We start from the raw sequence: 12335 nt of genomic DNA, 5'->3' as shown, positions 1-12335 counted from the left end.
TCTCCCACAGAGTTCAAAAGTCTGTTCTGTATTTCTGTGTCTCTTTTTCTGTTTTGCATATAGGGTTATCGTTACCATCTTTCCAAATTCCATATATATGTGTTAGTATGCTGTAATGTTCTTTATCTTTCTGGCTTACTTCACTCTGTATAAGGGGCTCCAGTTTCATCCATCTCATTAGGACTGGTTCAAATGAATTCTTTTTAATGGCTGAATAATATTCCATGGTGTATATGTACCACAGCTTCCTTATCCGTTCATCTGCTGATGGGCATCTAGGTTGCTTCCATGTCCTGGCTATTATAAACAGTGCTGTGTTTTTCAAGGGCCTTAATTGTTTAAAATCTCTGGCTTCAAAGCTTTCTGGGGAAAGGCAGGCTTACATTTTTGTGTTTCCCTTAGTAGTCACAACCTAGGTACCTCACAATAGTGCCATAACTGTTAGCTTTTAGTGAGTGCTTTAAGATACAAGATTCAGTTGAGAATACATAGAATTTCCATTCTCCCAAAGTGGTAAATATTAGCTGCAATGGCATCATTGTCATTTACATAGAGAGGAACACCTTGCCACACAGTAATGTTAACACTGTAGCTATTTCTGTGAAAATATAGCTGATGAAGCCTCTCCTACAATTTTGAATGCTGCTCTAATGAAAAAGCAAGAGAGTTCCAGAAAAACATCTATTTCTGCTTTATTGACTACGCCAAAGCCTTCGACTGTGTGGATCACAACAAACTGTGAAAATTCTGAAAGAGATGGGAATACCAGATCACCTGACCTGCCTCTTGAGAAATCTGTATGCAGATCAGGAAGCAACAGTTAGAACTGGACATGGAACAGACTGGTTCCAAATAGGAAAAGGAGTACATCAAGGCTGTATATTGTCACCCTGCTTATTTAACTTATGTGCAGAGTACATCATGAGAAATGCTGGGCTGGAAGAAGCACAAGCTGGAATCAAGATTGCCTGGTCATTGATAAATATCAATAACCTCAGATATGCAGATGACACCAACCTTATGGCAGAAAGCGAAGGAGAACTAAAGAGCCTCTTGATGAAAGTGAAAGAGGAGAGTGAAAAAGTTGGCTTAAAGCTCAACATTCAGAAAACTAAGATCATGGCATCTGGTCCCATCGCTTCATGGCAAATAGCTAGGGAAACAGTGGAAACAATGGCAGACTTTATTTGCTTGGGCTCCAAAATCACTGCAGATGGTGACTGCAGCCATGAAATTAAAAGATGCTTACTCCTTGGAAGGAAAGTTATGACCAATTTAAACAGCATATTGAAAAGCAGAGCCATTACTTTGCAAACAAAGGTCCGTCTAGTCAAGGCTATGATCTTTCCAGTAGTCATGTATGGATGTGAGAGTTGGACTATAAAGAAAGTTGAGTGCAGAAGAATTGATGCTTTTGAACTGTGGTGTTGGAGAAGACTCTTAGTCCCTTGGACTGCAAGGCTATCCAACAAGTTCATTCTAAAAGAGATCAGTCCTGAGTGTTCATTGGAAGGACTGATGTTGAAGCTGAAACTCCAATACTTTGGCCACCTGATGCGAAGAACTGATTCATTGGAAAAGACCCTGATGCTGGGAAAGACTGAAGGTGGGAGGAAAAGGGGACAACAGAGGATGAGATGGTTGGATGGCATCACCGACTGACTGGACATGAGTCTGGGTAAACTCCGGAAGTTGGTGATGAACAGGGAGGCCTGGCGTGCTGCAGTCCATGGGGTCATAGAGTATCAGACACGACTGAGCAATTGAACTAACAGAATCATAATATAGAATTAGATTTTACAAGAAGAGCCTTACAGCAGAACTCACAGCCTTGTTCCTCTTCCTTTAGCAGTTTAGTACCTTGAGTTATTAACAATTCAGATTTTTTTTTTACTCTAGAAGGTATATATAAACCTTTTCAGATTTTTCACCTGATTTTCTTCACATAGACTGTAGTACAACTAAAATCCCTCATTTTACCTTACAGATATTTGTTGCACAGGCAGATACTCTTATATATAGATATTTTTATTTCAGTTCATTAAAAACTGCAGAACCAATCTGCATCATATACCAAACTGATTTAAAATAAATCTACAATAAATAAATAAATAAAATCTATGTGTTTACTGGGAAAAAAAGAAATCTGCTAATGAGTCATATAAAGTAAGTGTTAGCATTCACATAGAGCGGCCTTTAAAAAGGAATTTTAGTGTTGCTTTCTATATATGCTTCAAGAACATTTTGTTGAGAAACATCAAGGAGGAGATAAATCTACTATATTAAGGCAGAAGGAACCATCAGGGAAGGGCAGGCACCGAGTATAAGTTTCCACGTACAGAAGGTGCAGGGACGTGGTTTCATGTATCTGGGAACAAACCACTGTGTTGACGGTGGGGAAGGCAGGGGCTGAGTCAGAAGCAGGTGAACACAATGCAGGGGGCACCACAGAGTCACAGACACGAAAGACAGGGTGAGTCTAAAGTCAGGACACGTGCTCTGTGGTCTCCACTCTGACAGCCCAGGCTCCTGGGCTCTGCTCTGGAGGGTGGACCCTCTGGTGGAGCTGTCTCCTCCCTGAGTCCCTCCAGCCCGGGGGTGGGAGCAGCTTCCTGCCATTGCTAATCTCTGGGTTGTCTCATGCACCACTGTTTCACCCTTTCTAATTTTTCCTCCCTCTTTTATCATCTACGTAACTAATTCCCTGCATGGAACTCCCTCTCCTGTGGTGGGGTTCTGTTTTCCTGACTAATCCACACTGATTCAGGAGGATGAGCACAGAGGACCACAGAACTGGGGGTGCGGGGAGCATTTCCCTTGGTAAAGGGGCTGCACTGGGTGTGCAATACTGACAGCTTCTTGAGAGCTGACCCTGTCATTTTTTTCTCTTTGCCAGCAACTAAGAGATAAACCAAGTGTTGGAAACCACCAGTTCTCTGTCAACTTATCATCAAGTGCGATCCTTTAAGTGGGAATCACTGGTGCTCATTATGCCCACCTGCTGTCTCCTTCTGCCCCTTGCTGCCAACAAAGTGTCCAGAACCATCCAGAAGCTCAGGATGGGGGAGCCCCCACCCTACCCCAGCCAAGATCCAGATCACAGCCTCACTCTATGTATAGTAATGTGATCTGATAATCAAGGCAAAATTGTACACTAACTCCCCAAAGCCTCTTTAACAACCAGTTGTGCATTTGTTAGATAACCCAGTCCACACTGCAGCATTTTGTCTGTCCATTCCTGCAAATGCTAACATTACAAATGTATGCACTTTAAGTTCAAAAGGTGCTAATACTTTGAAATCTCTCTGGAAAATGAGATAGAGAGCAACATGTCAAAGTCTTAGGTTGATTTTATACTTAATCTCCATTAGGTACAACTTTAGTCCCAATTTTGGGAATTTTTATAACATACTTGCAGTAAATGAGCAAGTCACATTTTACACCACGCATAAAATCTAAAAATTCTCCAGTAAACCCATGTCACAGTCGTCTGTTAGCAGTCAGGTTCCTGGAATGGAGGACTTGTTACCTCATCCCAAAAAGCAGTGAAATCTTGCATGTCCACTATCCTTTCCCCATCCAATGGCTGCTGAGGGTGGAGCTGTGGTATCTCATCAAGTAATAGAAAATTCTACAGAAAAGAGAAAAAAAAAAAAACAGATTGTTAAACTGCAGAAGAAAGCACAAACAAAAACAACTGCTTTCCTGGGATTTGCAATAAAAACCTTTGTACAGTCTTCACCAACTGTACTTAAAGTATTAGTTCACATCAGAACATATTAAATAACATATGGAATAATATATACTATTATTATAGCTCATGGTATATATCAATAAAATCATATAATATAGTGTATTTGTTGTGGTTCAGTCATCAAGTAGTGTCTAACTCTTTGCAGCCCCATGGACGGCAGCACACCAGGCTCCCCTGTCCTTCACTATCTCTAAGAGTTTGCTCAAATTCATGCTGATTGAGTCAGTGACACTATCTAACCATCTCATCCTCTGTTGCTGCCTTCTCCTGCCTTCAATCTTCAAAAAGCATCAGGGTCTTTTCCAATGAGTCAGCTCTTGGCATTAGGTGGCCAAGTATTGGAGCTTCAGCTTCAGCATCAGTCCTTCCACTGAGTACTCAGGGTTGATTTCCTTTAGAATTGACTGGTTTGAAAGCTTTGCAGCCCAAGGGACTCTCAAGAGTCTTCTCCAGCACCACAATTCCAAAGCATCAATTCTTTGGCACTGTCTTCTTTATGGTCCAACTGTCACATCTGTCCATTACTACTGGAAAAACTATAGCTTTGACTATATGGACTTTTATCTGCAAAGTAATGTCTCTGCTTTTTAATATGCTGTCTAGCTTTGTCATAGCTTTGCTTCCAAGGAGCAAGCATCTTTTAATTTCATAGCTACAGTCACCGTCTGCAGTGATTTTGGAGCCCAAGGAAATCTGTCCCTGCTTCCATTGTTTTCCCATATATTGCAATGAAGTGATGGGACCAGATGCCATGATTTCAGTTTTGTTTTGTTTTTTTCCAATTATTTTTATTAGTTGGAGGCTAATTACTTTACAATATTGTAGTGGTTTTTGCCATACATTGACATGAATCAGCCATGGATTTACATGTGTTCCCCATCCTGAACCCCCCTCCCACCTCCCTCCCCATCCCATCCCTCAGGGTCATCCCAGTGCACCAGCCCCGAGCACTTGTCTCATGCATCCAACCTGGACTGGCGATCTGTTTCACACTTGACAATATTCTGAATGTTGAGCTTTAAACCAGCTTTTTCACTCTCTTCTTTCACTTTCATCAAGAGGTTTTTAGTTTGTTTTCACTTTCAGCCATTGAAGTGGTGTCATCTGCATATCTGAGGTTACTAATATTTCTCCTGGCAATCTTGATTCCAGCTTGAGCTTCATCCAGCCCAGCATTTCACATGATGTACTCTGAATATAAGTTAAATAAGCAGGGTGACAATATGCAGCCTTGACGCACTGTGCTGTGCTTAGTCGCTTCAGTCGTGTCCGACTCTGAGGGACCCCATGGATTGTAGCCCACCAGGCTCCTCTGTCCATGGCAATTCTCCAGGCAAGAACACTGGAGTGGGTTGTCATGCTCTTCTCCAGGGGATATTCCCAACACAGAGATCAAACCCTGGTTTCCTGGATTGCAGACAGATTCTTTATTGACTGAGCCATGAGAGAAGGTGACAATATACAGCCTTAACGTACTCCTTTCTCAATTTGAAACCAGCCCTTGTTCCAGCAGCAGTTCTAACTGTTGCTTCTTGACCTGAATACAGGTTTCTCAGGAGACAGGTAAGGTGGTCTGGTATTCCCATCTCTTTCAGAATTTTCCACAGTTCGTTGTGATCCACACAGTCAAAGACTTTAGCGTATTCAATGAAGCAGAAATAGATGTTTTTCCGGAATTCTCTTGCTTTTTCTATGATCCAATGGATGTTGGCAATTTGATCTCTGGTTCCTCTGCCTTTCTAAATCCAGCTTGTACATGTGAAAGTTCTTGGTTCACATAATGGTGGGAATTACAAATTTGAAAAGAAGAGAGCAGTTAGAGAGAGAGGATTAAGCAGTAAATAAAAGGCCAGGGATGAAAAGGCAGATACAAAAGTCAGGATCAGACACCAACAAGCAAAACATCTGTGGAGGAAAGGACTCATTTTTGAACACAGAGAATTAAGTGAATCTGAGGCCACTCTTCCTGTCCAAGGAGCAGGGAGCTCAGCAAGTTCCTCCCCTCCCGGCCCAGAGAGGAATCCTATACTTCAGAACTGTTTAGAGTCATTGCCTAGTCATCGGAGTTAGCACAGGAGATGCAATCTGTTTGCTCCTGCTTTTAGACATTTTAGTCACTCTGCAGGCATCACTACACAAGAGCCCTGTGACTCCTGCTATCTATATACACTACTGGCTCTACATGAGAATCAGTCTTATGATATCTATAATGCAGTCTACCTAATAAGAGAAGAGAGTACCTACAACATTCTGGGAAGACTGCCAGTTTGACTTAAATATTTCCTAACTGGAACACAGTGACACGAAGTAAAAGGAGGCATTTTACAAAAAACACCACCTACAACTGAAAACAATTATTTGTCATCAAACCTTGATTCTTCGGATGCTGATGATGGCTTCCGACACCTTCTCGACAGCCATGGGGAAGTAGAGAGTGCTGGAGAACCGCAGAGCCTCGAACAGCGTCACCACCACAAACACTTGGCTGGCTGTGATCAGGTTATCAAGGAGCTCATTGGTGATGAAGGTGACAAAAATCATAATTTTGCTGACAGCGAAAAATGATGCCAAATTCATGCCCCTAAGGTAGGAACTTTTCAGAATCTTGGAAATTTCCTCCCTGGAAAAGAGAGCATGAAATAGGTTTTAAAAGAAGCATCAATATCCAAGTCCTCACATGGAGGTACTATACAGTGCACCTCCAGGGCTCTGTCGTAACACCAGGACCACATACTTCATCACCACTTCACTCTTTCAGTTAACTAAAAAGAGGCTTCATGTCACCCTTTTAAACACTGTGGGTCAATCAGACTGGGTTTGAACATTCATTCAACTAGCATTTGCAGCCACAAGTCCTGGGTGGGGCTCCCCACTGATGACAGAAAAACACACCCCCTCTCCTCCAGGAGCTCATGAACTTGTGGGGGAGGAGATTAATACAGCCCAAAATTGTGAGGCACCAAGACATTAAACAGAGGCAGGCACCATGGCCCTTCTGGAAGCACATGTCCTGGATGTTGTAAATAGTGCTGCAATGAACACTGAGGTACATGTGTCTTTTTGAATTCTTGTTTTCTCAGGGTATATGCCCCGTAGTAGGATGGCTGGGTCATATGGTAGACTTATTCCTAGTTTCCTAAGTTTCCAGCCTGTTTTCCATAATAGTTGTGCCAATTTGCACTCCCACCAACTGTGCAGAAGGGTATTGTTTATAGATTTTTTGTTGATGGCCATGCCTACCAGTGTGAGCTGATTCTTCATTGTAGTTTTGATTTGCATTTGTCTAATAAAGAGTGATCTTAAGCATTTTTTCATGTTTATTGGCTGTTTGTCTTCAGAAGCATATATAATTTTGCCTTTAAAAAGGTCGTAAATGGAACAGCAGGTTAAAATGACATCTCCCCTCTTCCACTTAACTCTCCTGCCACATGTGAGGTGTGGAGTTCATAGTATTTAAGCTCATCTTCATGTGAAAACTTGCTAAGACTTCTAATTTCAGTCAGCAAAAATAGGAGGGAAAGTACAAAAATATGGTGGGATATGTACAAAAACTTACCTTCTCAGTGTGGTAATAAGGTCTATAAATGACTTTTCCCAAGCATTCATTTTTATTGTTCTGATGCCAGTTATGACTTCGCTCATGGTCCTGATCCTGTCATCCGTGAGAGCTGCGGTCTTACTCCTGAGGGGAAAGATGTGAGAGATGAGCGTTAGTGACCACAGCCCAACTTTCCATAGCAGCAGCAGGGAGCACAGGGAGGGACCAGGGATCGATGATTCCCTACAGCTCTTTTGTGCTGACATCACAGGAAGGTCCTTCTCAAAGTAAAAATAGAGAAAAAGACTTCTAGGAAGTCAACCATTCAGCCTAATTCAAGGAGTAACTTGGAGAACTCTCAGTACTGGCTGAGGAAGACCCAAAGTAAGTCAGGTGCAAAGTCTCTGCCTAAGAAGGCAAAAAGACACTGAATCTAATGGGAAGACAGTGTCTGTGCTGTGATAAAATAGGAGTGAAGTGCCAGTGAGCAGAAAAGATTCCACTGGAAAAGGAGAGCAAGAAGAACTTCAGAGACCTGGCAGCACTGGAACAGGGCCTCGAAGGGTAAGGAACATCTCTCCACAGCAAGATGGGAAAGAAAATTTCAAATAGACAAAAATATCACATGTAAAGTCACAAAAAAAGAAGAAAAAAAAAACTCAAGGAAAAAAAAATCTTCAAACAGCACAATACCTCCATCACCTGACAACCGGGACAATGACCCACCTCCAACCCTCTGGGACCTGCTTCAGGTCTATCTCATCACCATTAGGCCCTTCATCACCAGCCACTGTTCTACCACATATGCTGCTGGGACTGTGGGGCTGTGTAAAGACAAAGTTAATTAAGATTGACCTTGTCCTTGAGGCACATATAAGTTAGTGGAAACACTGCATTAAAAACAAGACATGAACATAGATACCTGAAAATTGCATAACAAAAATACATGCAGCTAAACTTGAGCATATAGGATTATTACTATTTAATCATGCTTAAATAACTTCAATATAGGTAACTTCTTCTCAAGGACACTCCACTTATTCAGGTATGGTGCTGGGAGGAGCCAGTGAGTGCCAACACCTTTCCCTCTTCAAGATCAGCCTTCAGCTTAGGGCTAGAGCTTCCACTGGCTAAGCCTGAAGGGTCTACAAAGCACGCAAAGAAGAGACTAGGGAAGGCATTGGTTTTGTTTTTGCACAGAAGCATTGAGCAAATGGTGAACGTTACCAAGCACATATCACCTATTTTTTAAACCAACATTTCTCTTACCTGAGCGATGAAAATGAATTTCCAATGCAGCTTTGCAAAAGCAGAAGAATAACGAGAACCACCATCCCAGCAAGACACGATATTCCTATTTCCATCCAGAGCAGGGCAGTCACTGCGATAGCCTGCAGTGGTCCCACCCACAGATAGTGCAAGAACATCGTTACCTTAAAAGAGAAAGACAAAGCCCCTTAGGACAGTATACAATCAAAACCAGTGAGGACACAGTGTAGAAACAATCTGTTCTGAAGGAGCAGGAATCTAAACAGAAATTATCTCAGTGAGTTTTAAACCTGATGAAGCAGAAACCCAAGCATCCACCCCCGATGACTCTGTTCTGGTGCAACACAGGGCTGGCCTCAGGTATGTCCCGGGAGAACACAACCAGCACCACTGACGGAAGATGTTGATTTTGTCCACAACACAGATGAGCTCAGGGCTTCCCCAAATTCTCTCTGTCCCAAAATTCAGTCCCCATCTCCCCAGAAGAGCCTATATTGTGGTACCTACCACACTCTCCAATAGCTACTTGTGTATTTACCTTCCAGACAGGCTGGGGCCCTTCCAGTGAAGAAATAAGGTTTATTCACCTTCAAATTAAGTAGAGGCCTTACATCATGTTTGATGAATGAACAATTGAAAGATAAGTGAAACTGTTAGTTGCTTAGTCATATCTGACTCTGCAATCTCATTGATTGTAGCCCACCAGGCTCCTCTCTCCATGGAATTCCCCAGACAAGAATATTAGAGCGGAGTGCCATTTCCTTCTTCAGGGAATCTTCCTGACCCAGAGGTAGAAACCAGGCCTCCTGCACTGCAGGTGGACTCTTTATCATCTGAGCCACAAGTGAAGCTCCCAAACTTAAAAGCTGATTCATCAAGGAAAGAGAAGTGGTCTATACAGATCTGGCCAACAGATACAACACTCTGGGTAATGTGATCCATTTATAAGGTAAGTGTGAAATGGGTATTATGGGACAGCAGAGAGTATGCTGTGTCTGGCTGGAGAATACCAACTTGGCATATTCCTCAAAGGCTTCCTATGCAGGCACTAAACAGGGTGCAGAGAAAGAACAATCCCTGCCCACCAGGCCTTAATCATCCAGAGGAGAAAGAAGATAGTCCAGCAACACCAACACCACGTGCCAAGAAGGGCTGCTCCAGGAGGACCCCAGGAACACTAACCAAGCTAGGCAAGAACACTGCTGCCTGCCTATTACTGAAGTGTGTTACAGACAATGTCAGAAAAACAAAACCCTCACCTACAGGACAACACATATTATCACATCAAAGCTGCACACAGAGGAAATGAAGGTTGGAGAAAAAGAACCTTTGTCTTAGGTTCTCAACAGAACCCTGGCTGACACCAAACCCTGGCACCTGGCATCCAAATAAGCTAAACCCAATGAGAAAGATGGGAAATGGAAGAAGATCCCTCAGGGACAGCTCACCTGGTCAAACCTGTTCACATCGTTGGACAGCAGGTTGATTATCTGGCCTGTGGTGGTCTTCCCCATGGCGGAGCTACTCAGGCAAAGTGACTGAAATGAGAGAAAGATACAAAGAATCGGATTCCTCCAGTGATACCAAGTCAGTCTGAGAACATAGCAAAATGGAGTGCATTTTCTTGGGGTCTTGTGTGGTGTCAGGACGAGCAGGATGATGCCTGGAAGCAGGGCTCTAGGGACCCATGTTCATCCTTAGATGATTCAATGTGGGGCAGCCCTGCCTACAAGGACAGCAAAGGGAGGAGCAGGAGACAGAAGCAAACCCCTCCACCCCGTTTCTCAGTGAACTTGGACCTGCCTGAGGATAAAGGAATATAGATTTAGACTTAGGGGTCAATTAAAGCAATTTTGAGCCAAAAGCTAGACAGCATATTAAAAAGCAGAGACATCACTATGCTGACAAAGGTCTATATAATCAAAGCTATGGTCTTTCCAGTAGTCAAGGACAGATGTGAGAGCTGGGCCATAAAGAAGGCTGAGCACCAAACAATTGCTGCTTTTGAAATGTGGTACTGGAGAAGACTCTTAAGAGTCCCTTGGACTGTAAGAAGATCCAACCACTCAATCTTAAAGAAAATCAACCCTGAATATTCACTGGAAGGACTGATACTGAAGCTCCAATACTTTGGCCACCTGATGCCAAGAGTTGACAAACTGGAAAAGATACTGATGCTGGGAAAGATTGAAGGCAGGAAGAAGAGAGAGCAACAGAGGATGAGATGGTTGAATGGCATCCCTGACTCGATGGACACGAGTTTGAGCAAACTCCAAGTGATACTGAAGGACAGGGAAGGCTGGTTTGCTGCAGTCCATGGGGTCACCAAGAGCCAGACAGGACTGAGTGACTGAACAACAACAACAAGACGAGAGTGGAGAGGCCACCTCAAGGAAAGAGATTAGGCGACATGGACTATAAATCTGGTCAGTCATTAATTCCAGGTGTGACATCATTTAAACACTTTGGTCTTAGTTTCCTCATTCTAAAACTAACCAGTATAATATTCAAAACACTAATCCTGTGAGGAATCTATGTTCTTAATGCCAGTCTTCTGACTTGACAAAAAGCACAGCCTATGCTATACGATTTCTTCATTTGATAAAAAGCTCTGAAAAATTCCCTAGAGATCTGAGGAACCTGAACAGACCACCTTGAGTTGTTTCAGCAGACCACCAACTGGAGCCATGGTTCCAAACAAAATGTCATGGTTCATAAAAAAGTTCCATTTAGTCAAGTTAAACAGAAAAATCAATGATCAAGTGAGACTATAAAATGATGTAGTCACAATGGAAGAGAGTATGGCAGTTCCTCAAAAGACCAAATGTGAAATTAACATATAGTATAGCAAATTCACTTCCGAGAATGTACTCAAATTAAAGCACAAACTTGAACTGACTATTTGTGCACCGTGTTCATAGCAGCATTATGTACAATAATCAAATGGTAGAAACAACTCAAATGTTCACTAACAAATGAATGGATACACACAATGTTGTACATACATATAAAGGAATATGATTCAATCTTGAAAAGGACTTAAATTCTGACATTTGCTCCAAGACAGATGAATCTTGAAGATATTGTACTTACATGCTATAAACAAAATGACAAGCATTGTGTGATTTCACTTATAAGAGGGACCTAGAGGAGTCAAATTCATAGAAAAAAAGTAGTAGAAGGATGATGACTAAGAGGAGGGGACTGGGGAGTCAGTGTTTAATGGGTGCAGAGGTTGTTTGGGAAGAAGAGAAAATTCTGGAGATGCACAGTGGTGATGGCTTAATGTGAATGTACTTAGTGTCACTAAATGGTGCACTTAAAAACAGTTAAAATGGTAAATTTTATGTTGTGTATATTTTACCACAATTTTTTTTAAATGAATGAACCGAAACCAAAAGTAATTTTACCAAAGCTGCAGAAAGGTAAATAAATGACAAGTCATCTCATATATGATGTGTGTACTAGTCATTCAGTCACGTTCGATTCTTCGTGACCATATGGACTGTAGCTCTCCAGGCTCCTCTGTCCATGGAATTCCCCAGGCAAGAATACTGGAGTGGGTTGCCATTTCCTTCTCCATTATACATGATACATATTCCAAATTACAAACTAGGACTATGAGCTTAGCAGCCATCCCATTTCCAACACCCGACCTAATTTCTCCCCAGGACCAGGGGTCAGGAGGCAGGGCCTCAGCATGAACCACAGACATTCGCAGCAGCCTTTCAGAACCGCTCAACAGCAGCAGGTTTGCCCTAAGGAATCAGCCCA

General features: G+C 42.4%; 1 protein-coding gene across 1 annotated transcript in view; it reads right to left on the bottom strand.

Annotated features, from left to right (window-relative positions):
* Positions 1-12335, bottom strand: part of LOC133049360 (ATP-binding cassette sub-family C member 4-like) — a 157117-nt gene that overhangs the window by 118550 nt on the left and 26232 nt on the right. The window contains 5 exon segments of the mRNA XM_061133337.1: positions 3530-3631; positions 6125-6374; positions 7311-7436; positions 8562-8725; positions 10010-10099. Of these exon segments, the coding sequence (XP_060989320.1) occupies positions 3530-3631; positions 6125-6374; positions 7311-7436; positions 8562-8725; positions 10010-10099 (732 nt within the window).

This window comes from Dama dama, chromosome 30 (genome assembly GCF_033118175.1).
Source record: "Dama dama isolate Ldn47 chromosome 30, ASM3311817v1, whole genome shotgun sequence".
Lineage (NCBI taxonomy): Eukaryota > Metazoa > Chordata > Mammalia > Artiodactyla > Cervidae > Dama > Dama dama.
The sequence above is the reverse complement of the archived record's forward strand: the minus strand, read 5'-3'. Positions and strand labels throughout refer to the sequence as shown.